Source organism: Sarcophilus harrisii, chromosome 3 (assembly GCF_902635505.1).
Source record: "Sarcophilus harrisii chromosome 3, mSarHar1.11, whole genome shotgun sequence".
NCBI classification, from domain to species: domain Eukaryota; kingdom Metazoa; phylum Chordata; class Mammalia; order Dasyuromorphia; family Dasyuridae; genus Sarcophilus; species Sarcophilus harrisii.
Window position 1 is genome coordinate 446,873,946 of NC_045428.1, and position 27,462 is coordinate 446,901,407.

Sequence of the window (27,462 nt, forward strand, 5' to 3'; positions counted from 1 at the left end):
ATAATATTAAGGTCAAATCTGACTCTGCATCTAGTCAGGAGAACCTGAATTCGAATTTGGCTTCAGACACTTAACACATCCTGGCTGTGTGACCCTGATCTAGTCACTTAACCCCAATTGCCTCAGAGAAAAAAAAATACCTCTGTGTATAGTTTGACCAAGGCAAAAAATAGCAGGAATATAATCTCTTGTATTCTGGACTCTTTGTGCCTTTAAATTAAGATAGGGTCACCTTAAATGTTTTTTTTTTTTTTTTTTTTTCAGAATTAATGTACCTTTAACTTGTAATCTACCATGACCCCTAGTTTTTCTTCATATTAACTGTTTTTAGTTTCTATAAAGCCCCAGACTTTTGGATTCTCAGTTGTATGCTTTTAGAATTGAAGAAATGTACTAAGGGAAGTTAGGTGGTGCTAGCTTCTAGTCCTGAACTCAAAAAAAGACCTGAGTTCAAATCTGACCTGACATATTTCCTGGCTGTGTGGCCTTGGGCAAGTCACTTAACCCCAATTGCCTCCGGAAAAAAAAGAAAAAAGAAATGTATCAGAGGGGTAAGGGCTATGTTAAGGGTAGAAGTCTAAATCTTGTTTCATTAAAGAACTTTAGGTGAGGAAAATCCCTCAGACTGGCAGCTGTTGTAGAATCTATATTAGAAAATTACCAGGGAATGGGAGCTTAAAAGGGTGGGTAGGCATAAGTGTTGTGCCACAGTTCCCTTTTATTGTCCTGCTTCAGTTTTCCTGAATTATACTGCCTCAGTTCCTTGAATTGTTTTGTGTCAATCCCCCTGGTTGCCACCCCCATTCCTGACCATTAGGACTGAAATAATTAGGGCTGTAGCTGGCCACTCTGACATTCCAAAAGAGTTGTAAAACTCTAGATGTCCTATCTCAGATCCCTAACTGGCATGCTCTATCTCTATCTCTCCAGACTTTCTGGCTCTAGTTAGATACCTCCTTAACTTCCAATTTGTAAGAATTTATGGTCCTCACCCCCAACCCTGTCAGAACCAGATTGATGGTCTGTTCTTACTCTCAGTGCTTGGACTCCACTCCCTTACCTTAGTTTACCCCAGTGGCTTAGAGCCACATGTATATATTTCATGGGAAACTCACATTTGCTACTGGATATTTTGGGATGGGAGTCCGATCTGGTTAATCAATTAAGCTCTCCAATAAATAAAATATTAAAAACTCTCTAATCTCTATCTTACCTCAGTTTCTCTGGCATTACATAAGAAAACAAGTAGCTTGCACTGTGTCATAAAGCCAGTCTTGGTGGTCTTGAAAAAAGATTGTTATGATTCCAAGGGTTGTCTGATAACATCCCATTTATTTTTTATGAACCTCAGATAGTAGTTGTGTGCCCTAGGCAAGTCATTTAACCTTCTTTTGCTTCAGTTAATTTCCTCATCTATAAAATGAGTTGGAGAAGGACATTTCTTCCAAAAAATTCTTTTCTGGATACTGTGAAAAACAGCTGACCAGATCTGAAATAGGGTCCATTCCCCAGGATATTAACAAAATAAAGGGGATAGAATGTCTCTGAAAAGAATCAGAATTCCTGATGAGAAAGATGTTCTATTTCTTTTAAGATCACTCTAGACTTGTCTCAATACATATTAAAGATTTATCATGGAGCCTAAGGACCAAGAAGTAAAACATTTGCCATACCTATGGTGAGGGCCTCTAATATGTGTTAAATTGATACAGTCTCAGTTAAACCACTTGACCAAATGACTAACTCCTCTATTTGCCCTTTTGTAATTTTTTTTTTAACTTCAAATTAGTTCTCTGGAAGCCTCCTTATTTGCTCTAAACCCTATATCTCTTTTTTTTTAAAGGGAATTTTAGAGGATTTTACTTTTTATTCCCAACTGAGATCAAACTCCAGATTTGTCATTGGACCCAATCAATGTAAGTTTGTGACATCCTCTTTTGACATTCAATCTCACTTAATACATATAAGACCTTGTGTAGAAATTAAAGTTGTACAAGCCATATATAACTTCTACTCTATATTTTTAACTGTACTGGCAATTCCTACTTTATAATTCAGTAAGTAATACAAAAATAACAGTAAGATTTGTACTTATGGTATTTTTAATTGTTTATGTTTTGGGGTTCTACACAATTCCAGCAACTGGCATTTGCGAGATCAGATCACTTTTATAGCTGTCAATTCTCCTTTTTAATATTATCCTTTTTTTTTAATTCAATTAAGTCAATTTGTTGGTCTAGTGTTTATATTGGCATACAGTCTAAATATATCTGTGTTATCCTCTATCTAGACATGTCTTGGGATTGATCTATACTATGCCATTTCTGGCAAAGTCCCTGACCCCATGTCCCTGAGGAATTAATCCAAGACTACAAAAATGGTTCTAATAATAGTGACTCACACTATATACCATATAAGAAGCAATTGGGAGAAGGGAGAGACTAAAATAATGAGTTATCCAAATGGCTTACTGATATCTTATTCCTTTCATTATTCTCAGCTCAGAAAGAAATTTCATTAGTAGCTTTCAAATCCCTTCTTAGTTGAAGTAGAGCACCTTCTCAGGGAGCTCAAGAACAACACAGTCACACTCTTATTTTACAAAATACTTTTTACTTTAAAATGTAGACTCTCTAGACTAGTCCACTAAGATTTGTGATATACATGATCATGCCCAGTTTGTTTTCAAAAAAACTCAAGTCTCATACACAGTGCGAGTATTCATTTTACAATTGTATTAAATGTTATGGAAACTTATGTATGAATTCTTCTTTTTTTTTTTCTACTTCCTTTAAAATTTATACATTTAAACAAATAAGAGGGGCAGATGGCAAGGTGAAGAAGAAAAATAGACTATACAAAAAAGCCAAATCTCATTTTTACAGTAGATTAACTGAAAATCTTTCATACAAATTTTTTCAAAAGTGTGGATTTTGGTGATATCCACATTGCACAGGAGACTTTCTAGCAGAGATGTCTGGAGAACACTGAATATCTTGGGAACCAATAACAATTTCAGTAGTACATGGTCTTATCCCACCAACCTGTAAGGGGGGGAAAGAAAATCAGTATGAAATATGGAGCCTGTGAGAAATGTAAAAAGCAAATGCTTAATAAATCTCAGTAGAGTCTCCCAAATCTGAACCCAGATCCAGAATCTTTGAGGTTACTTACTTCCTGGATAGTGCCTGACTAGTAGTTTTCGGAACTCATCATATAGCCAGATGACAATGGCATATGGTACCGCCACAAACCAATACTGAATCCTGGAAATAAAATGGAGTCAAAACAAGAGTCAAAGTATATCAGAAGACAAGAACCAGCTTCTCAGGTAAATGGTGGTGGGACTACTAACTTCACTGCCTTCTTGACAATTGCAACAAATTCGGGTGGATACAAAGCAGAGTGAACTTTTTCTAAACTGGAAAAAGCTCTTTTCTTTAAAAGGCAAAGCTGGGAATACTCAAAGATGAGGACATAAAGCATGCTTTTTCCTTCAAATCTTTCTAAAGAAACTATGGATTTGGATCTGTTGCCATTTGTCTCCATTCCTTGACCACGTGTGATCATATTTCCATATGGGGATATCTGATTCCATATTACCTTATTTCTCATCCAGACATCATCATCCTAGCCCAGCCTGGTCCCCTAACTTAAGATTTTCCTCAAAAGGAGGCCAAAATTTTTCCTTCCCATAGTAGGGCAGGTAACTTACCGAAGTGTAGTGAAATTCAGGACTGGAATGCTTCCAAATCCACTGGAGAGGATTACTGCTATGATAATTTGAGATGCAATCCCAACCCAGATGTATTTGTTTCTATATGAAATATAAACATGAATAGATTTTGAATCCATTTGATTATTCCTCAGCTCTTCCTAGCTTCCCTATTATTGTAGAGAAATGCCACAAATTCTTAATTCCTCAAGCTCCCGACCTGCAAGTCACTGGGGACCCATCACTCTCTTATACTCCACTTCCTGATCTAATTGGCTCTCAAGGCCTATTGACTTCATCCTTATAACATCTATAGACTTCCTTTTCTTCTCTGATGCTGTTACTACTCTGGTAGTAACATTATTTCATCCCTAGACTGTCTTTTCACTTCGCCATCCTCCACAATAAATTCCAGTGGCTACCCATTATATCCAGGATAAAATAAATATTTTGTGTGTTTTTTATGAATGTGTCTATGTACATAGCAGTATCCCCTACCCCATATTTTTTCAGTACTCTTACACCTTACACACCACCAAATATTACTTTCTGATTCATTGACACTGATCTCCTTGCTGCTGAGTATCATACAAAATGCCTTATCTCCCACCTCTGGACATTTTCACTGGATGTACCTCAAGCAAGTTCCAGCTGAAATCCCACCTGCTGTAGGAAGCCTTTCCCAATTCCCCTTACTGCTAGCACGTTCTTTTTGTCATTTAACCCCAGTTTATTCTGCATTTATTTTGTTTGTATACAATTGTTTGCCTGTGGTCTCCTTTGAGAGCAGAATATAGTTTTGTCTTTCTTTGTGGCCCTTACCTTACTTAGTATGGTGCCAGCACATGTAGGGCACTTGATACATGTTTACTGACTGACTGAAGCCCTTCAGGCTAATATGATCCAGAACCCTGTTAAACAATCTTTTCCCATGGTAGGCATCCTAACATTAGTCTCTTTGATGAGCTATCAGAACTCTGCCCTCTTTACATGATAAGAAGACCTTGAGAAGTATAGTTGATACCTGAAGAGACCTTGCTGGAAAACTGAGTTTATCCGTGTTTTTCTGATGATTACATCTGCAATTTGCTGGACCATGACTGCAACAAAGTAAGCAGTGTATCCAGTCCATTCCAAGTATTGTCGCTGATATTTTGTCTGCAAATGATAAGAAACGGGGATAGGTTTCAATCTTTTTATTTCCAAATGATTGTACCCTTTTCTTCCCTGAAAGCTGCTCAACAAATCAGTTTCTTAAAGTATTCTCTTCCACTATTAGGATGTAAGATTATTGAGGGCAGAGGCAGACTCTAGTATATATATAATAAATTATTTTTTATTCATTGTATTTGTATTCCACGAACTCTGTACACCATCTAGTGCATAGTCACCACTGCACAAAAGCTTGTTCATTTTTTCATGCACTCATCGATTCTAATAAGGTAGTATCACTAGAACAATCTAGAGCATGTCATTTCAGCATCAAGGTCAAATGGGCAATAGAGTGGAGAATAAATAGGATTAAAACTTTGACCTCCCTTACCCATTCTTGTCCATAGCTATCTTCAAGGTCGTTAAGACTATCATTTTCCCATAAGGGCCGTAAGTAAAGGAGCAGGTCAGGTTTGAATCCCTGCACTGTATAGACAGTAAAGTAGGCAAAGAAGCCTCCCACAGATTGCAAGATTCCTGTAAGACAAAAGAAATGTAGGAACATGAGTTCTGGGCATTCTATTTCCAATTCTCCTCCACCCACTAAAAAAAAAAAAAAAAAAAAAAAAAAAAAAAGACTGTGGGACCTGAGCATTTTCATTCTTTTATTGTTGTTTGCTTGCATTTTATTTTCTTACTCATTTTCTTTCCTTTCTTATCTGATTTTTTTTGTGCAACAAGAGAATTGTATAAATGTTTACATATATTGGATTTAACATATTTTTAACATATATAACATATATTGAATTGCTTGTCATCTAAGGGAAAGGGTGGGGGGAAGGAAGGGAAAATCTGAAACACAAGACTATGCAAGGGTCCATGTTGAAAAATTATCCATGCATATGTTTTGAAAATAAAAAGCTTTAAGAAATAAAATAAATATGTATGCATATATTGGATTTAACATAGCTTTTTTACCATGTTTAATACATATTCGATTACTTGCCATCTAGGGGAGGAGGTGGGGGACAATGGGGGGGGGATTGGAAAACAAGGTTTGCAAGGGTCAATGTTGAAAAATTATCCACGCCTTTCTTTGACAAAGAGACCTAATTCAGTTTCAATTGGTCAATGATGGACAGAAGCAGCTACACCCAAAGAAAAAACACTGGGAAATGAATGTAAACTGTTTGCATTTTTGTTTTTCTTCCTGGCTTATTTTTACCTTCTGAATCCAATTCTCCCTGTGCACATATATTGTATCTAGGATATACTAGGACATATTCAACATATATAGGACTGCTTGCCATCTAGGGGAGGGGGTGGAGGGTGGGAGGGAAAAATCGGAACTGAAGTGAGTGCAAGGGATAATGTTGTAAAAAAAAATTACCCTGGCATGGATTCTGTCAATAAAAAGTTACAAAAAAAAAAAAAAAAAGAAAAAAAGAAAAGAAAAGAAAAAAGAAAAATTATCCATGTATATGTTTTGAAAATAAAAAGCTTTAATAGAAAAAAGAGAGATAGTTTCTGAATGCTTAAGGAAGGACCTTTGGTACTAAAGTGACAAGTATGAATTAGCATACCAATTTGCAAGTAGGAGTACAAAGCCAACTGATGATTCACCAATCTGTCCTTCTTCTTGTGTCGCGGCTTTCGGTTCATGATATCACTTTCAGCTTTCTCATAGGCTAAGGCAATGGAAGGAATCTATGGAGGGGAAAGAAGATGGTGAAAAACAGTCAGTTACTACTGCCCTGTATCTAGAACACAGTCATTTAATAGATAGCAAATAGAATAGAGAGAGAACAAGTGAACTCCAACTTTCTGGAAGCAATAAATCTTCAAGCAATAAGAACCATTTGCTATTTTTTTTTTAAAGAAACTTTTCTCTAATCCTGCCAAAATATGAACAATCCAGTACACTACTAACTGTAGAGAACAAAGAGGAAAGTTTGGCAAGGGACTGGCAAGCACTATTTCCCTTCCCTTCCTTTCCCTCTTTAATTTCTATTATCCACATGACTTTATTCATGCTTTCCAAAGACACATGAATAATGTTTCCTCAGTAGTATTGGTTATTCTTTATTTAAGAATTATCAGTTGTGGATTTAGAGAGCAAATACTACCTCTACTTATTAGCTACTTGGTATGATCATGTACAGATCACTGGGCCGCCATTTCCTTATCTATAAAATAAAGAGATTGAACTGGATGCTCTCTTATCTTTTAGCTCTAGAGCTTTGATTTTATCAATTAATTTGGTTCATCTTAGATGCAAAGAAAATTAGGGAAATTACAATGACCTATGCTCAGCTTTTTGTCACTAGATATGAAGATTCCTGAAAATGTAAATAATGCCATCTTTCCCATTTTCTATTAATTTACTCCAGTTACTTGTCTCAGGGGGCAAGTGGCCTCTTCCTTGAAGTGGGGATGATTTAGTGAAACTGCCAGATGTAAAGATAGTCTTTTAAATTTAGGATGTTTAAGAAGTCTTGGAAAACACTATAATTATTCTTTATTGAGTATAGAGCCCTGGATTAATTAGGGGGCTATAGCTACTATGTTTCTTGGATCTCTTAAACATGTCTGGATCCCTAAACATTGGGCAAACTGTTTTGGTGGTAGCTTCAATGATGATTCTTGATCATTATCCCTATTTTAGGGATAATGAACGTGAGAAACAGGCACTGTACACATTTTTAGATGGTAAAGTAAATGGAATGGTTTGGAAGACTCAATTCAGAAGAGTGTTGATTATTAATCTCTTAACAAGTTGAATATTTTCAAGGGAAGGAAAAATCCAAAGGAAAAAGAAAAAACAGTCCCAAAAGTTTATGGCACTTGATGCTATATGTACTCGATTCCTTAGTTCCTCTGAAATTTACTTACAATGTCAGTGCCCAAGTCGATGAACAAGATGGCTATGGTACCGATGGGCAGGGGGACCCCTGCAATAATGAAGATCAGGAAAGGGATAAGCTCTGCAATGTTTTTGGTCAGGGTGAATGCAATAATTTTCTTCAGATTGTCAAAAATTAGGCGACCTATGAAAAGAATGTTTTTGTCAGACAAATAACTCTCAAACCAACAGGTTAAATCAACCATTTGTAAGGGTATGTCTAAGATGTTCTTTGTATGTAAGAGACCTTACTTACCTTCCTCTATACCCGTCACTATAGAAGAAAAATTGTCGTCTAATAATACCATGTCTGCTGCAATTTTTGCTGCATCAGAGCCTGCACAACCCATGGCAATTCCAATATCGGCCTTCTTAAGGGCTGGGGAATCATTAACACCATCCCCTGTCACTGCAACAATAGCATTCTAAAAGAACACATTGAGATTCAAAACTTTAAATCTTGAAACTTCAAGGAGTAGCCAAGTTTGGGGTATTGATAAAACAATAGCTTCTATCTGCTCTGGAAGTTAGGAAAACATGACCATTTTTGAGGTAAAGGGTTATATCATCTTGTGGAATAAAAAGCAAGAGTAATAAGTCTCCAAGGAACATTTTTTTAAACTAACAAAGATGAATGATAAAATGGCAGGGAACAGGTCTACTAATAAAATATTGCCTACAAGATCACATTTTATTTATCTCCACAGGTAGGATTTACTTAACAGAGAAATCATATTTAGAGAAGGACAATTATATGGGTTACTATCTTCTTCAAATTGCCACAGATTCAAGCCAAAGCTATGGGTTATGAAAGTAATGGTATATACTATTGTGCTGTAAGAAATAAAGAAAGGTATCATTTCAGATAACCCTTGAAAGATTTTTATAAACTGATGCAGAGTGAAGAAAGCAGAATATGAATGATTTATATAACAATAAATTTGTAAAGACAAGCAACATTGGAAAATGTCATTTACACAATGATCAACCATTATTCCAATGGACTGATGATGAAGCATGCTACCCAGCCTCCTGATAGAGGTAACGGAATCAAAGGCCAGAATGAGACATTTTTGGACATAGCTAGTGAGGGAATCTGGCTTTTTTGATGATACATATTTATAGATGTTATGTTTTTCTCTTTTGACTCTTTTCTCTCTTAATATGAGGATATGGGAAAGAGAAAAATGGTAATGTTAGTTGAAAAAATTTAAATATAAGCACAATTTAAGTTCACGAAAGAGTTATTTTGTCCTTGTACTTCCAAAACTTGGTACAGTGCCTAGAACATAATAAATGGTTAATGAATGCTTATAGAATTGAATTGAATTTTTTGGAAAGAACTAGCTATTTCTTTTCCTGAGCCTAGTGAAGGAACAGCCACAGTGTTTTGTGAAAGAGCTTTCTCTTATGATAAAGCTGTCCCTCAGGTTCAATAGTAATCTGAAGGTATCTAATCTTGACTCACTTGGTACCTGTCAATCAGTAAATATTTATTAAGCACCAGGCATAGTACTGAACTCTACCTCCCCAAGCACTCACCTGTCTCTGACAGCCCTCCACAATGACCAGTTTCTGCTGGGGAGATGTCCTTGCAAAGACAATTTCAGTATGATTGGCCAGGAGCTCATCTAGTTGCTCTGGGCTCATCTCCTTCAGCTCCATTCCACTTACCACAGCTGCTTTGGCTTCCCTAGAAGGGCCAGAGCAAAACCCAGTAAGCTAAAAGGATAGTTTTAATACTGAGGGATTCTCCTTGATCAAGAGAGCCCTATAGGTAACAACACCATAGCTGAATAGAAATTTTGATTTTAAAATCCAGAACTCGGGAGAAACATAAGGAAGTAATCAGGAAAGGGGAATCATAAAGGATTTAATAAGGTTTGTATATTTACACTCCTACATGAGACAATGATACATGTAACTCATAAGAACTTTCTTATTTTTATGTCTGTTAGAAAAAAATAAAATTAAAGGGGGGAAAGAGGAGTATATTGGGAGAAATGGAAAGGTAGAAGTGGAATGTCATAAATTATCTGTTATAAAAGAGACAAGAAAAAGTTTTAATAATGGAAAAGTGGGGGAGTTAATGAAGTTTACTCTTATCAAAATTGGCTTAAAGAGGAAATAATACACACTTAATATGGACATAGAAATCTATTTTATACTGCAGGAAAGTAGGAGTAAAAGAATACAAGAAGTGGGGAAAGATGATTGAAGAGAAGATATATTGAGGGAGGGAGTGTTCAGAAGCAAAGCACTTTTGAGGAGGGACAGAGTGAAAGGAGAGAATAAATGGAAGGGGGAGATACAGTTACAAATACCAATTATGAAGAGAATTTTGAAGTTTCTCTGATAAAGGTCGCATTTCTCAAATATATAGGGAATTGAGTCAATTAAAAAAAAGAAACACTCCCCAATTGATAAATGATCAAAAGATATGAACTCTGTACAAAGGTCTATAAAATCTTGCATATCTTTTGACTAACAAAACCACTACCAGGTATGAATTATCCAAAAAGAATTTTTTTTAAAAAAGAAAAGGACCTATATGTACAAAAATATTTGTAGCATCTCTTTTCTCAAAGCAAAGAATAAGAAATTTAGGGAATGCCCATGAATTGAAGAATAAATAAATTGGGGAATGTGATTATGATGGAATGTTATCATCCTATAAGAAATTATAAGCAGGATGCTCTCAGAAAAACCTGGAAAGTCCTCTGTGAATTCACACAAAGTGAAATGTACTGTGTAAAGTAATAGCAATGTTGGGGGATGTTCATCTGTGAATAATTTTGCCATTGTCAGCAATAATGATTCAAGACTACTTTGAAGGACTTATGATGAAAAATGTTACCCATAACCTGAGAAAGAACTGATTAGATACAATCAGATTGAAGCATATATTTTTTTAAACTTTCTTTTTCTTGAGAGATTTTTTTTGGGGGGAGAGGGAGCTATTATTGTTATTATTATTATTTGCAACTTGACTTTTTAATGCAACTTGACATAAAAAATTATGTTTTACATAATTTCACATGTGCCTTCTCAGTTGGTGGGTGGGAGTGTGGAGGAGGGGGAATCTGGAACTCAAAGTTTAAAGAAATGTAAAAAACTGTTTATATGTAACTGGGAAAATAAAATATCTCTAGCATAAAAAAAGTTACATTATCACTGTTCTTACCTTTTGTTAACTTTTTCTACGGGAATTTTAAGACGTTTAGCTATGTCTTCCACAGTCTCGCTATTAGCTGAAATGATCCCCACACTTCTGGCAATAGCTTTGGCAGTGATTGGATGATCACCTGTCACCATGATAACCTAAAATTAGGGGGAAAAGATAAAACCAATAAGAAGCAGGTCTAGCTGTTGTTGTTTGCCCTTCGTTCTCAAGAGAATCATGCTATCAGGGAGGGGATGCCATGACCTACAAGTGAATTGCATTTGCATGAGGGGGGCTGTGCGAGGTCAACTGCCTCACTTTCCCCTCCAGAGCCATTTGAGTCCAGTGGCAAAAAACAGATCAAGACGAATAAAGTTAGCTCCGGATGAAATGGGAGAACTTGTCCTAAGCTAAGGTCTTCAACAGGTCTCAGTTTGACTGAGGTTGCACCCATTCAGTGGTAAGGCCAGGTAGCAAATTGAAGCAAAGAATTTCCTCTTCATCTATTTCAGAAAAATCTAAATAAATAAATGAATGAATAAATGAGCCTGGGAGGGAAAGACACTCAGGATTTCTGGCCAAAGCAGGAATGACTGCTATTTACATGCAATCTGAGTCAATTAGGACCCAAAGATCAAATGGAGTTGGCTTAGGACCTACTGGTGGTCATGGAGAATAAGATTGCTTTTGCTTTAAGGCCTGGTTTTTAAGAAAGAAATCTAGCCAGTAAATTCCTTTCTTGGGAGGGTTCACTTTTGTTTCTTCTTTCACAGTTGTAAATAATATGAAATTATGTTTTATATGATAGCACATGTATAAACTACATCAAAATGTCTCCCATCTTTGGAAGTGGGGGTGGGGAGATAACTTTTAAAGTCAAAATCTTGTAAAAATGAATGCTAAACAAGATTATTTGATGATCAGTTCTGATGGGTGTGGTTCTCTTTGACAATGAGGTAATTCAAACCAGTTCTAATGGTCTGTGATGGAGAGAGCCATTTGCACCCAGGGAGAGGACTGTGAAGATGGAATGTGGATCACAGCATAGTATTTTCACTTTTTTGTTGTTGTTTGCTTTCATTTTGTTTTCTTTCTTATTTTTTCTTTTTGATTTGATTTTTCTTGCACAGAGTGATAATTGTGGAAATATGTATTGAAGAAATACACATGTTTAACCTATACTGGATTACTTGCTGTTTATGGGAAGGTGGGGAGAGAAGGGAGGGAAAAATTTTGGAACAAGGTTTTGCAAGTGAACGTTGAAAATTTTCTATGCATATGCTTTGGAAATTTAAAAAACTGTAATGTAAAAAAGAATGCTAAAAATTTTCTTGGGAATAAAATAAAAATCATAACTCTTAACATTGTGTGTAACAAGAAATAAGTGTTGAGGCTGGACCAGAATTTTATTGATGAGAAAATGCCCTCTACTACCATTGCAGATTGGCACCTTTTAAGCAACTTAAAATCTCAGAAAATTGTTCATAGCCCTGGGAGGTTATCAGTGTCCAGGGTAGCCAGCATGTGTCAGAGGAAGACTTGAGTCTGTCATGTCTGAGAGACTGGAACTCAGGTCTTCCTGGCTTTGAGACAAGCTCTTATCCCTTCTTCTATGATGCCTCTCATATAAAAAGGAAAATGAAATAAATGGAATTTGTAGAGAAGATTTATTGTCAAATGAAACTTCCTGGAAAAATCTCTCTCATCTGTGAAGCATGTAGAGGTAGGAAAAAAGAACTCTACCTTGATACCAGCACTGCGGCATTTGATGACTGCATCAGGGACAGTGGATCGAGGGGGATCAATCAATGATATCAATCCCACAAAGCAGAGGTCAGAAGTGGGAAAGTTCATGGACTCTACATCAAAGGAATAGTTGTCTGGAAACTCATCTTCTGGCAGGTAAAGATGGCAGAAACCTGGAATAGACAGGCATAGGGAATATGTAGGGGAAGGAATCAATAAGAACAGGAAGAAGATAAGAAATGAGACATTAAAAAATTATACCATGGAATCACAAATTTTTTAAGCTGAAAGAGACATAAGTCATCAATTAATCTAACCTCTTCAGTCTTACACATAAGGAAACTAAAACCTGCACTTGAAAGCTCCTAAAAGCCATCCTAGTTAGGTTAAAGAAATCTGTTGTTTAAAAAAAATAACATAATAGAATTTTGCCAGTCAAGAAAAAAAGGAAGTTTCTATGCTGGGAATGCCCCACTAATAAAAATCAGTTTTATACCATTAAAAAAAGTATTGAACATTCATTCAGAAATTCACAATCTTACTGATAGTTTCTGCACTAGAGAATGAGGAATCATTAATGAAATCAGGAATTCTTGAAGCATTTTTAGTATGTTTAAGCACCAAAAATGCTTCTTTCCCAAACACAAATTCTAGTGTCCTTTAGAAACATATAGTCCACCAATTTATTTCTTTTCCTTAGTATCACCATCTACTCTTTTTGATAAACTTGTTCATTTTTTCAACTTAAAAACTTCATGTGGTAGTGGCTAGTGGCCCTTTCTCTGTCACCTTCCCAGGGCAACTTACCCAGCACTCTCTCCCCTAATCCCCCTAGTTCCATGTATGCATCTTGGAAGGCCTTTACTGAGCTTTCATCAAGAGGTTGCTCCTGGCCATTGATCATGATGGTGCTGCATTTCTCCAGGATCCTCTCAGGGGCTCCTTTCATCACCAAGAGGAAGCGTTTGTCATTGGGGTCATCTGTCTCATGAATGGAGAGCTGGGAGGAAGTAATTAAATGAATGTTAAATGGGGCATGTCACTTTTGCTGTCACTTCTAAGAGACCTCAAGAGATGTAGTCAATACCTGGAGAAGGAAAACCACCTCAAGCTCTTTATACATTAACCCTCCTTACTGTGAAAAGAGGAGGCTATCAATGCCTTTAGTGTACATTCTAGTCTTCTCCACTGATAGGATCAAGGAGCTAGATATGGAAGGGACCTTAGAGGCCATGTGGTCCAGCTCCTTATTTTATAGATGAAAGCCCAGTGAGATTAAATGACTTGCTTCACTTGGGCCACATATATAGTGAATGGCAGAGGTAAGATTTGAATCCAAGATTACTTCTCACAGGCTATAATGACAAGCTATTCAGACCCACAGTGATCTCTAGTGTCTCCCACTAGACTCACTTGGCCCCTATAAAGCTGCAGCCTGAGGTTTCATGAGAAATAGAGACCCAAACTGAAGCAGTGCTTCTCTCTAAAGAAAAAGAGAGGTCTTTTTAAGCGGTGGCACAAATTTTCCTGAATTTCATACTAGGGCAGGATTATGTATTTAACCTGAAGTTAAAAAAAATTTCAGGAACCCAGAGACTTAAATTGTATTAGTTTTCAGCATAGTTACATTTGCCCGAGTCTCTTTCTTTTCAAATCACTCTCAATGAAGAGATTCTTATATGGGTATATTCTGATAGAAAACCTGTGCTACCATGTTAACCATCAAACCTCATTTAATTATATTTTAGGAGGTCAAAGAGGACATTTATATTTGTGTGAGGGGAAGGCTGGGGAAAGGAAATTTTATTTTATGGCACAATTCCACTTTGCTGCAGCTTGAACAAGACGGGCATTAGTGAAATTTCTAACACTAAATAGGCTTTTCTCTCATACTAAAAGTTCCTAATATTTTAGACTCTGATGAATGATTTTCATTCCCATACCAATTCATTCTTCTACCCATGAAGGGGATAGGAATCAGATTTTGGACATTCCTGAAGTGATGTGCTTTTATTTGTATTTAATTTTAAAATCTAATGTTAGAGAAGTCCCTATGCAATTATGTTAGTTTCTCCATTCAACAAACATTTATTAAGTACCAATTGTGTAATACTTTGTGCTAAGTACAAGGATAGATAGTTAAACCTGCAGAAAAAACCTTACATTCAAGATTATTGCATTTATTTATTTCACATTTTAGCTTGCAACTTAAGTTTCCTTTTAAATTAAATGTGTATACTAACTGCTGCAAGGCTGATTTCCTGAGATTCTTGGCAAAAAGACTGCATGGGATCCCAGAACCTCAAATGCATAGAATAGAATGTAGAACCTTCATGGTTTGCCCACATACTATCAGAAAGGGCATTTATGGCATTTATTTGTTTACACCTAATTTGATGGAAGCTTGACTACTTTTCTGATTTTTGGAATGAGGCAGTCCCTCTGAGAGTGAACTCACCATTGCCAATCATTTAGTCTTTTGTCCTATTACTGCATTTCACTCAAGAAGAGAGTGTGAGGCTGATGAGTGTGCAACTGTGCCTTTTTTAAATCCAATTCACAAACAAGTGAAGACATCACCTGTTATATCTTTGGTTTTCAACTCCCTTAGTGCCTCTGATAGTAACTAAGCAATAAAAACCTAGAGACGCTTAAATCCCTCTGTACCAGAAACTAAGACAGTAGAAATGAATGAATTTTTTCAAGGGGATCTATGTCCTAGCTTTTCTAGATATTCTCCTTCACCTACTGTGCTTCTGGGAAAACAGCCCAAAGTGGCCAAGGCTTTAAGTCTGTGGAGACATTCAATAACTGCAGGTAAGAATACCACCAGGCTCAGGCTAAGAAATAATATAAAACCCACCTGGAATTTGTTGACAGAGTTAAAAGGGATTTCAACCACTTTTCTGTTTTTTTTTCTTCTTTCTATCACATCACCCATCACAACTTCTGAGAACTTCAGGAGGGCAGCTTCTGAGGCATCTCCCATCACTATTTTCTGGAGATTTTTCACAAAAACAAATCAAACAAATCAAACTGTAATCACAGGGTGGCTCTTCCATGTCATTTAAAATTAACCTCTATTTTTGAATACCTGCCATGTGCTAAATTTAAATAGTGAGGAGAGAGGGGGAAAGATGTTTCCCTCAAGGAGCTTATAATCTAATTGAAGACAGAAGATAAATGAATAAGACAAGATAATAAGGTTAAACTTTGAAACTTCATTGTCTAGACAATAAGTAAGTTTAAAGAAAGACGAGATCATTAAGGCCCAGAGAAGTTGGGGTAGAGAGGTTTCCTATCATGAATCATTTGAGCTAGGCTTAGAAACACCAGAATGGATAAAAGGATAAAGATTTTTTTAAAAGGCAAAAACCATAAATGAATCATGAAGAAAAAAAACATGGCATATTGTCAATCAATTAGTAATGAAACAGTCCTGACTTAAGCTGCAAACAGTGGAGAAACAAATTTGGATAGGACAAAATGGAGTTATGTTAAAGAAGAGCTTAAAAACCAGGCAGAACATTAATAATGTAAAAAGACTAATGAATAATTGAAGAGTAAACAGAAGAGGCAGATGAAAAAAATTAAGAAATAGAAGCCTAACAGTGGGATGTAGGAAGAATTATCTCAGTATGAAACTAAGATCTAGAAGTTCAATTCAGTGACTGTTTTAGGAGTCTAGGAAAAATGTAATCAGGGCAGAACTGAAGTTATAAATGAGTGACATTTTAAAAGGAAGAGAAAAGATATTTATGGTCACCCTGTGGATATGGGAAATCAAGGAAAGATTCAAAGAAAACTCCAATCTTTATGTTTAGGCAATAGGCAAAAGGTGGCATTGATAGACAGGAAAACTGGAAGAGGACACTGACTTGGAGAGAACAAAATAGCATAAAAATAATAAGTAGCCAAGTGTTTTACAAAAATTGGAGAACTAAAATTAGGCATCAGCAACCTGGAGTTTTTCTTGTCTCTTGCCAGTGACTAGTTCGATATCTTTGGTTGAGTTTTAACCTTTCTGAGCTCAATTTCCACTCTCATTATATAAACTGATTGAAGTAAGTGATCCCTAAGGTTCTGAAAACTCTGAGAAAATGAAAGAAATTGAGTTTGGTTTGGAAATGTTTTCAAGATAGATTCCAATGCTTGGTCAAATGGCAATGACTGGTAATCATTTGTTTGAATGATAGAGATAAGCCTGGACCTAAAATAGGATGGGATATCAGGATCTGGAGAGCATCAGCATAGAGTTGATAGCTTAGGGAATAGATTAAAAAGAAGTGAGGGTGAAAAAGACACAAAGGCCCAGGTAATAAGCTTTGGTAAAATAGGGACATACAGAAAAGAGTTGTACAACAGAAAACAGAGTGAGGAAAGGAAGAGGAGAAACCAAGACAGTTTTAACAGTGATAATAACATGGATAAATATATAAATATATAAGATAAAGAGAATGAAATACATTGAAAGTCATAAGTATTCACACATTTATCTTAGATGAGAAGAATGGCCCTACAATTGATCTGATCAATTGGCACCTTTATTGGTGAAGGCAACTCCATAATACTAATGCAGAGTTGCACCTGCTCTCCAACTTCAGAATTACCTAGGGCATTCCATTCAATTAAGGGTCTCAAATATTTCAAATATTCCTCTTATTAAAGCTGCTTAAGACTCAGTTTAACAAATCCAGTTCAATAAGTTCAATATTTATTAAGCACCTATTATGTGCTAGGCATTATGCTAAGTGCTAGGGATACAAAAAGGGGCAAGGGACAGGCCTTACCCTCAAGGAGCTTTTTATCATAGGGAAACAACATGCAAATATACACAGAACAAGCTATATACAGGATTAAGTAAGTAATAATTTTAAAAAGCAAAGAACCAGAATTAAGGGAGAATTTTAGCTGGGACTTGATGGGGAGGTCAGTTTCTCAGCAGAGGAAGAAGAGGATTCCAAGCATGAGGAAGAGTCAGACAGAAGATCCAGAACTGAGAAATAGAGTGCCTTTTTCACAAAGTATATAGGGTGCCAGTGTCACCATATGAAGACTTCCTTGCTAGGAAGGAAGCATAGGAATTGATAAAAATTAATTCCTGAAGCCAGCAGGAAGACACTGATAGAGATTAGTTTACCTTCATGGTTCCATCCTATGGGGAGGAGATCCAATCTGAAATCCAAGTTACATAAAAATCTCAGAGATCCACCCTCTGTAAAGATCTCAAGTAGCCTCACCTTGTTATGTTCTGTCAGAAATCCCAGTCATGTCCCTGAGGTTAAAATTTCCCTATAAATCTACTTCTGGGCCATCCCATGTCTGCTGCCTTCCTTTGGGTAAGGCTGCTATGACAATCTGCCTCTTTCCCCTTCCCCCATGCCATGTGATATCTCTCCTAATTCCACTATGCTTCCCAACCCACTTCTGTTTCTCACAGCTAACTAACTTTTAGAGTACCAAGTCCTTTTCAGGATTTAGTTTGCCAACTAAAGGCATGCCCCAACTTGGGGTGCTCCTTTTCTGCTGCGTAATTGTGAGTTCTACTCAGGAACTTGCCTTTCATATGCTCTCCCACTCTATTTTATCTTTACCATTTCCAGTGTTTATTGTATCCCTTCATTTTGTCTGTAACCTATTTCCCTAAATAATTCTACTTTTGCCAAAGAGAATGGACATTGTGAATTCTTCAAATGACCGAATCCTGATCTTTAATACCTACCAACATCAGGTGCCTACATTACCCACATCACTTTGGTGCTTGAACCACATCAAATGAATCAGAATATGTGTTGGGGAATAAGATGTGATTGTCCTTCATGCTCAAAAAAGAACCAAAATGACACTCCTATATTGGGATTATGGGGTAAGGTATAAGATGACTGGAAAAGTAGGAGAAGGCAAAACTAAGAAGGGTTTAAATGCCAAACAAAGTATATTGGCTCCTAAAGGCAATAGGGAGCCACTGGAGTTTGTTGAATAGGGATGTGGGAATCAGACCTGTGTTTTAGGAAAATCACTTTAATTGCTGAATGTAGGTATGATGGACTAGACAGACCTACCAGCAGGCTATTTTGCAATAATCCAGTAGTAAGGTGATGGGTTATGTAGGTACACTACAGCAGTTACAGTGTCAAAAGAAAAGGAGGGGCACATCTGAGAAGTGTTGCAAAGGTAAAGGTGATCTACTTTGGCAACAGATTAGATATGGTAGGTGAGAGATAGTGAGCAGCCAGAATAACTCCTGAGTTGGGAGTCTGAGGGACTGGGAGGAGGGTAGTGTTGCCCACTATAGTAATAGACAAGGTAAGGAGGTTGGGAGGGTTTAAGGGGAAAGGTATCAAACGCCTTAAGGAATTAAGGGAAGTAACCTGAGCATCTAAAGAAAACAGCTATCAGAATTTTGATTGGTGATAGATATGAAAAGCCTCAATCTCAAAGGAAAAGAGATTACTGGGAAGGAAGGGAGAGAACTTGAAAGTGGTAATAAGGAGCTAGAAATATTCCAGCTCCCTGACCTCAACCTGAAAATGAGAGTAGGTGCTGAGAGTTCTGGAAAAGGTGACCAGGGAGTGTGTTATCTAGGGAAAGGTAGATTGCAGTAAGAGTTAGTAGATGGAAGGAATGTGAGGGGAATAAAATTAAGGTGTAAGGTAAGTTTGTTACCTATAGAACAGGCATTCCAGAGGATACCTTGTAAACGATGGAGTTAGGATAAAGCTTTGAGTAGGAGGTTGGAATGAAGAAGGTGGTACAGAATGTTGGATGGAGTTTGGATAATGGCATACAGTAGTTCAGAGATAAGCAGAAAGAGTTTAAGAAAAGTTTAAGAGGTGAATAGAAAGCAAAGAAGGAAATCTGTTATAAAGGCATATTTACTTGTGCCCCTGCTCAAGATTCTTTCCCTCCTGCTGCATTCTAGGACCAAATATAAACCTTCATAATTAGCCCTTCATAATCCTATTTTCTAACCTATCTATTGTTTCTGGCTAGTTAAATAATACTATAGCGAAAACGGACTTTTTGTGGCTCCCTTTAAACATCATTCTCTTTCCCATGTTCTTTGCAACAGGTCATCTGTCTCTCATGCCTGAGACTCACTTTCTCCTCAACTCTTGCCTTTTGTTACTCTTTGCTCCTTACAATTTTTGTCCCAAGAGCAAACCATAACAAGAGATGTTTCCCTATCCTCAATTTGCTAGTGTTTCTTACCTAATTACTTTTAACTCCTACTTTTTGTTACTTTTTGATCCTTACAATTTTCATCCCAAGAATGACTCATAACTAGAAATGTTTCCTTATCCCCAATTTGCTAGTGTTTCTCATTTAATTACTTTTCATATTTATCTTTGTGCATGTAGTTTTCTCCCAGTTGAACATGAGTTTTGAAAGGCCAGGCACTCTGTATGTCTGATTGCCCTAGTGCTTAGCATATAGTAAGTGCTTAATAAATGCTGAAAAAATGTTTGAATGAGTTGCACTTTTGAAAAACAAATAAGACATATATTGTTTCAATACTAGAGAACAAGGTCATAAAATTTCCTTCAATTTGATATTGGATTCAGCAGGAACTACAATGACTCTTGTTCAACCTACTTACACTACCTGAAATCAGTATTTTCTGATCTCCAGTTTTTCCACAAAGCAAAGTGGAATGAAACCAAGGTATTTTTTTGTCAGTTGGCTAGATAACATGTTGGGAATTGAAACTTGCTTTTATCTATAGTAGAAAGGGAAGAAAGACAGCAAGATTACCTGAAGATTGGCTTTGATGTCATACCTAGGAAAGCATAATCCCTACCTTCATTATGGGGACACTTTCCTGTCCTGATTTGAACTCAGCTCGGTTGCACAGCATTACAATCTTGGATAAGGAAGTCCAGGTTGCAGAACTTTGGTCAAAGATCTGGTCTGGAAAGCGAGACAAAGAATGATGACATACAGAAGTCTATTGTGGTAGAAAAGAGAGACTTTGTACATCCATGGGGTCCAAATAAATCTGAGAAACAGCCTGCTCAGTCCATCAGGGTTGGCATTAACTTCCCATGCTCAGCCCCACATCCTTGATATTACTTCCCAAACTTCACCTTTTTGATTTTCACTTGTATCAGCCTGATAAATCTCGTTGTCAAACCATAGGTGAGCCACAGTCATTCTGTTTTGTGTTAGGGTCCCAGTTTTGTCAGAGCAGATAATGGAGGTAGAACCCAGAGTTTCTACTGCTTCCAGGTTTTTCACCAGACAGTTCTTCTTGGCCATCCGTTTTGCTGTCAATGACAGACTCACCTAAAAATGGAAGAAGAAATATAATCCCCAGTGAAAAGAGCTTTTGCTTAATCATTTTTGTAGAGATCTCACTTTGACTTATCTTTTATAAAAAACCATGCTCAATATTTGTGACTAGATGAAGGAGGGTAAATAAACGGTCATAGTTTTTATATAGAAAATCAGCATATTTATATTGGTTTAATGCCAAGAAGGTTTTCTTTTTTAAAAAACAAAAACTTAATTGTGGTTTTTTCCTCTTTTGAATAAAGTGATCCACAATGACTTAATTGCAAAGGAAAGCTCATTATGACTGTACCATATGGATGAAAATCACCATTTGATCTTTTCACCTTACGCAACCATGTCTCTTTCTAGAAAAATTGGAAAGAGCTGTCTGCAAAGACTTGTGCCCAAATGAAACTCCTAACACACTCATCTCATCCTTTAGATCTTCAAGGAGCTATTGTGTAGGTTATTAAAGACACACAAGTTCAACATCTTCTACACCTCAGTATCTAGGTCAGGTAAAGATAAGAGATCATCACAGAGACTGCTTTCATTTTGCTTCAAGGTAAAACTAGAGCAGATAAACATATACAAAAGGTTATTTTAGAAAGCTCCTTTAAAGGGAAATTTGTGTGTTAATGATCTTTGGTGCTAATGTTGAACCTATCTAAAACAATACCGTATACTCCTCTAACAACCAACATATATTTAAGACATTTAAGTTTTGCCTGCCAGTGGGGAAAGTATTCTACTTTGAAATACTGAAATAACTTGTTAATATGCCAACTCATGTTGAGGCTTGTTATTCTGTTAGGAATATAAGGATCAAATCAGAGAGCAGGTATAACATCATGGACTTACAGTGACAGCGGCCACCAGACCCTCTGGTACATTGGCCAAAATGATGCCAATGAGGAAGATGACAGCATCTAGGACCCGGTATTTCATGCATATGGCAATGATGAAGAATACAATACCAATAGAAACAGCTACCCCTGCTACAATATGAACAAAATGCTCAATTTCAATGGCAATTGGTGTCTTCTCATGCCCAACAGATGAAGCCAGTGAGGCAATTCTTCCAATGACGGTACGGTCACCTGTATTGATGACCATTCCAGTCGCTGTTCCTGGAAAGAAAGTATATAGATGACATTCCAGGAGGATTTGCCTACCAGGGGTACAGACTGCTTGAGACTTTGTATTCATTCTCTGACCTGATATGACTACCAGATGGGCATTGTCCTGATCTGAATAATTACAAAATATTAGATCAAGTGTTGGCATTTTGGGTACAATTCTTTTTATTTTTCCTTAGGGAGAAAAAATCTTATATGAAGTAGTGGACAGCAGTCCAAGAGTAGAGAAAGCTTAATTTTTTATGGAATGTTTGTTCCATGTATTCCACCAGACCTACCTTCCAGGCAGGTTGTAGAATAAAAGCCAATGTTCTTTGACTCCAAGGGATTCTCATGAGTAACCTCACAAGAGCGAAACTGAGGCTCTGATTCTCCAGTAAGAGATGAATTATCTACCTGTGAAAGAATAAAATTAAACTTAATAGAAATTTATTAATTATCTACTATATGGAAGACACAGTCTAAAGTATTGGGGTTCTAAAAAAATAAAAGCACCACCCTGAAGAATACTCCATTCTACTAAGTGTGTGTGTAGGGAAGTGGAGAGTAAAAGAAAGAACATGTACATTTATAGTAAGCATAAAATTTATATTGACTACTACAAAGTAATTTCATGAGAGATTTGAGAAATGTCTAGCATTGGGCACTTTGGCTGTCTTACCCCTTTGGTTTAATATAGTAGTATTGGATGGGTAAATAGATTACGGAGAGTAGGACCAAATTCAATAATCCTTAGAGGGAATACTACATTAATGCTTACCTTACATCCTTGTGAGGTCAGGATTCTGATATCAGCAGGAATCTGGTCTCCACCTTTAATCTCTACAATATCTCCTAAAACCAGATGCTCTGCAGGGATCTCATACTTTTCTCCATTTCTGATGACAAGAGCGTTCTGGGAAATGAAAATGAAAAAGAAACTTCAAGCCCTAATAAAGCAAGTAGAGTAAAAAGTATTTCTCTTGGGCCTTGAAGGTCTCTATAATGTAGAGGGGGACCAGAAAACATTAAGAGAAGATTTGGTATAGTTTGTAGATTTGACAGAGATGGCGGGGGGGGGGGGGGAGAGGGAACTATAGGAATTGATGCTAGTTATAGATACTGGGAAGAATAATCTAAATCTAAATTAACAGTAACAATAAGTCAAAATCCAGTATCTTAGATAGAGTGCAACAAGTCCAATACCCTCATTCTACAGTTGAGAACAGAGGCCTGAGGAAGTTAAGGGACCCCCTTAAGATCATGTAGTTAGGAAGAATCTGAGGTAGCCAAATCTTCTAGACCCCAAGTCCAGTGCCCTATCTCTGATGCCATGTTGTCTTTGTGTGATTCAAGTCATAACTGTAGCAGTGATGAGCTATATTCTTCCTTCCTTTATGCAAAGGGAACATATTCCCTTTCCTCTCCCCCACTTAAGATTGGCAGTATCTTTGGGCACTGTGGAGGAAACTGTATCAGTTTCAAACATAATACAGGAAACCTGTCATTGGAAGACCATTCTATGCAATATGAAGATTAAGCCATTTTGCTAGCCTCCTGGTGACAACATCAATATATGCAGGCAAAGAGCTGGGGAGAGAAAAGGGGCAGAATGAGTATAGACTCATTCTTCTACATGGATATGGTCTCTCTCTGTCCTAGTAAATAGTTCATTAAAAGTTACTGTTTGAACTTCTTAGGTGGCACTTAATGAGTGAATGAAGAACAAAGCAGGCAGAACTATGTGAAGATTTAAAAGTAGCAATTAAAGGGGCAGCTAGGTGGTATAGTGGGTAGAGCACCAGCCCTGAAGTCAGGAGGACTTGAGTTCAAATCTAGTCTCAGACACTTTAACACCTCCTAGCTGTATGACCCTAGGCAAGTCACTTAACCCCAATTGCCTCTGGGGAAAAAAAAGTAGCAATTAAGTGTTTACCATGACATAAGACAAAACAGTTTTGAGCTACTTACCCGAGGAATCATTTTAGTGAAGCTGGCAATGATATTGGTACTTTTTGCCTCTTGGTAATAAGCAAACATCCCAGTGAGGATGACTACCACAATGAGCACACCACCTAAATAGAGCTTCAAAAATAGGAAAAGGGAACTATGTCAGAAAATCTGTACTCACAATAAACCAAGTGCCTCAGGGTGAAAATCTATCATAACACAATTTAGATGCCCAAAGTTTTCTCATACAGGTCAATGGGGAATCATTTCATACATTTTGTTTGTCAGGTCCTTTGAATCTCCTAAAAGTTTCCCTAAATGCTTCACTCACTAAACTAAGAAAAGAGAAAGCTGGACTTGAGAGGATGAGATTAGAGTTCAAGGATATGGAACTTCTGTTCCTTAGCAACTCATGATGCTTTCCTGTTTCATCTCTGTGGCACAGAAATAGCAGCCATCATTACAGCTCCATCCCTACCTCCTATCTTATACAAGTAGAAACCATAGCCTAGAAAAGTCTAGCAACTGGACTCCCACTCAAGAGTGATTCCTTGGCAAAATCAAAATTGAATTCCATTTCCCTGTCAATCCAAGACTCTGGCTATGAGAACCTTTAGCCTCTGGTATCTTTTCTATGACAAATACCAATCACAAAACCCTTTCAAGAAGCTTTTTAGGCACTTACATTGTCCAAGGAAGCAGACTTATCCTTTGAAAACTCTATCAGGTATGCAATGAAACACAGGACAGCTCCTGCCCACAAGAGGCTGGAGAATCCACCAATCATTTGTTTGAGGAATTTGATGATTTCTGGAGTTTCTTTGGGTGGGCTAAGAACATTGGGGCCATCCCGAGCCAAGATTTCTGCAGCTCTCATGTTAGTGAGACCCTGAAAAAAGAAAGCCAAGAAAAATTGATGTTTTAACTCTTAGTCTTGTGGATGCAGAACTCTAAAGGGTGGGGGTTCGTGTTTTGCTTTTAGCTGGGGCTTGGAAGGATCCTTCTACTTGGAATGAAAATCTTAATTTTGTGAAGCTTCTAAGTATTCTACAATTTTTATCTTTAAGGTTTTTTTTCAGACCAAGTAAAAGATTAATTTAGATTTTCCCAAAGAGCTATTCTGCATGTCTATAGAAAGAGGAGAAAATATCTTTTCTTGGCAGAAGAGTGAGGATTTACCGAGAAGGAATCAAAGCAAGATGGGTGAAGTCCTGGAGTAAGAGAACCTGGATTCTCATATTGCCTCTGATATCATCTTGGGATCTTCAACAAATTATAGTTTTCTTGGTCCTTAATCTTTTTTTTAAATAAAATTAGCAGGTTGAGTTAGAAAGCCCTTAAGTTTTCCCCTCCCAAGCCTAAATCTATGATTTTTCTAAAATAACCAGTGCTAAAATCAAAATAGTTCTGAGGGAAAAAAAAACTTGTTCTAAAACTTCTCAATAATTGATGTTACTAAGTTCTTTTTTTTTCTATATCTACCCTAGATCATACCCAAATTTGAAATCCTCTCCATCCTTCAAAACCTCACATTTTACATACTCTGAAAAACTATTACCTTGTCCCCTTAGCCTAATGTGAACTCTAGGAAATTTATTTTTATCATGACCTACTCAAGCAATTTTGATTATACCTCCCTTGTCTTTATTATTACATGTCTTTACTATTATTATTTTTGTATGTATGGTAACCATCTCCTCTCCCTTGCTAATATATAAATACCGAGGGGAAGAATTACGTTTTATTCACTTTTAAGTCTCTGTCTACAGGTAACATACATGCTTAATGTGTTTTTTGAATGAGGAACCAACTCATTAGCTAGTTGGAATACTTGTTCAAGTTCAAGATAAAGATAAGGAAACCTGCCTCATGTCAAGACATTATATCTTAATTGAGATTCACAATAGAAAGCAGTATCATTTTTTATTGCTGTGGTAGAAAAATTTGGAAGAGACTTGTTTGCCCACCAAAATGGACCTGGTTGTTTGCATCTTTTAATTATATATGGCATAACTACTCTCAGATCGTAAGGTACATAAGGCAAAAAATGTGCTTACTTCAAGCCACTGAAAAGGATTCCAACCCTTCTGTTCCATGATACTATGTTTAGCGATGGTGCTACTCCTTCCAACCAAGCAGGGAGAACTTACATTCTACCTTCCTCTCACAAACCCCCTTAAATACAAAGACAAGAATAATCTTTGTCTAAATAACTGAGATAAAGTCTATTTCTTTACCAGGAACATTACATCCTTTCCATCATTTAGGGGATCCCTTCCAAAGTTATTGATGACTAAACCTGTGTCCTAATCAAGGGACATGAAGGAGAACCAGATCATCAAGCATCTAAACAAAGACACTTGGGACACTAGCTTTCCTCCAAGGAGCTAGTTATTGACACTAACAGTGTTTCTCAACTTTCCTCACCCCCTCCCAGAAAGAAGAGCAAGTCCCTAATATTGGTCCTTCACCCTTTCAGTGACTTACTTGGAGGATGTTCGTTCCATACTTCTCTTCTAATTCCTTAGTGCTTAGTCTGTGGTCATACTAAAATCCAAAAGGAAAAATAGAGAAATAATTTACATTCTCATGTGACTGAGAAGCAGGTTAAATTAAGTTATTGTATTTCTCACCAGCCATTGGGACAATGGGAAAAAGCTGGATTCAGGCCATAGAATCCCAGAGCAGGAATGGACCTTGGAAGTCATAGATGACCAGAGTCCAAGTCTTGCTTCAGACATCCCAACTGCTGATTGTGTAATTAGGCCACAGGCAAGTTAATAACCCTCTCATTGCCCCAGGTAGCTAAAAGTTTAGATTTATCAAGAGATCCTATCTATAAAAGGTAGAGCTATTTCCATGCTGGCAGTTCTCTATCTAGATTTCAGTGTGCCCTTCCTCATCAGGAAAAGATATACCCTTCTTTGTTCCCACCTTCTGTAATTCTTCCATTTTAAAGCAGAACAAACCAAAATTCAATTAGCTTCTTACCCAGTCACAACTACTATAAGAATGAAAAATCATTTATTTTCTTCCCTTACTTTAAACTGAAACATGTGTGAATGATCTTTCTAATTAAGATAACTAAATCTACAGTATAAGGACTTCATGCAGAATACAGAAACCATTTAGTAAAGATACCCTCCAGGCAAATTATTACATCAACTTAATTTTAACATATCATAAACTTAATAATGGCTAACATTTAAAAAGTTGTTCCTTATGTGCCAGACTTTTGCTAAATATTTTACAATTATTATATCAGAACAACCCTGGAAGGTTAGTGCTACTATCTTCATTGTGCTGATTAAGATACTGAGAAGAACACATGTTAAACTACTTACTCATCAGGGTCCCAGAGTTCATGAGGGTCTGAGGCCAGATGTGAATTCAGGTCTTAGTATCTCCAGGGCCAGCTCTCTTATCTCAGGGCCCCAGCTAG

At 36.9% G+C, this 27,462-nt stretch overlaps 1 protein-coding gene across 1 annotated transcript; it reads right to left on the reverse strand.

Annotated features, from left to right (window-relative positions):
• Positions 1–2,614: 2,614 nt before the first annotated feature.
• LOC100914716 (potassium-transporting ATPase alpha chain 2-like) lies at positions 2,615–26,563 on the reverse strand. Its single transcript, XM_031960845.1, has 21 exons — positions 26,508–26,563; positions 24,706–24,909; positions 24,042–24,155; positions 22,852–22,986; positions 22,370–22,487; positions 21,814–22,082; positions 20,766–20,964; positions 20,480–20,589; positions 15,542–15,676; positions 13,486–13,678; positions 12,676–12,851; positions 10,954–11,090; positions 9,312–9,462; positions 8,026–8,194; positions 7,760–7,914; positions 6,451–6,574; positions 5,259–5,404; positions 4,740–4,873; positions 3,716–3,817; positions 3,175–3,266; positions 2,615–3,044 (listed from the first exon to the last, which is right to left on the reverse strand). Exons 2-21 carry the CDS (start codon positions 24,895–24,897, stop codon positions 3,016–3,018), a joined length of 2,880 nt encoding a protein of 959 aa, XP_031816705.1. The 5' UTR covers positions 24,898–24,909; positions 26,508–26,563; the 3' UTR covers positions 2,615–3,015.
• Positions 26,564–27,462: the final 899 nt, after the last annotated feature.

Coding starts and splice junctions, on each gene's coding strand:
- LOC100914716 (XM_031960845.1), bottom strand. CDS start 24,897: ATGAGAGCTGCAGAAATCTTGGCTCGGGATGGCCCCAATGTTCTTAGC. Junction 9,463..10,953: donor GTAGAAAAAGTTAACAAAAG/GTAAGAACAGTG, acceptor TGGCCCTTCTAG/GGAAGCCAAAGCAGCTGTGG. Junction 7,915..8,025: donor AGTGACGGGTATAGAGGAAG/GTAAGTAAGGTC, acceptor TTCTTTTCATAG/GTCGCCTAATTTTTGACAAT.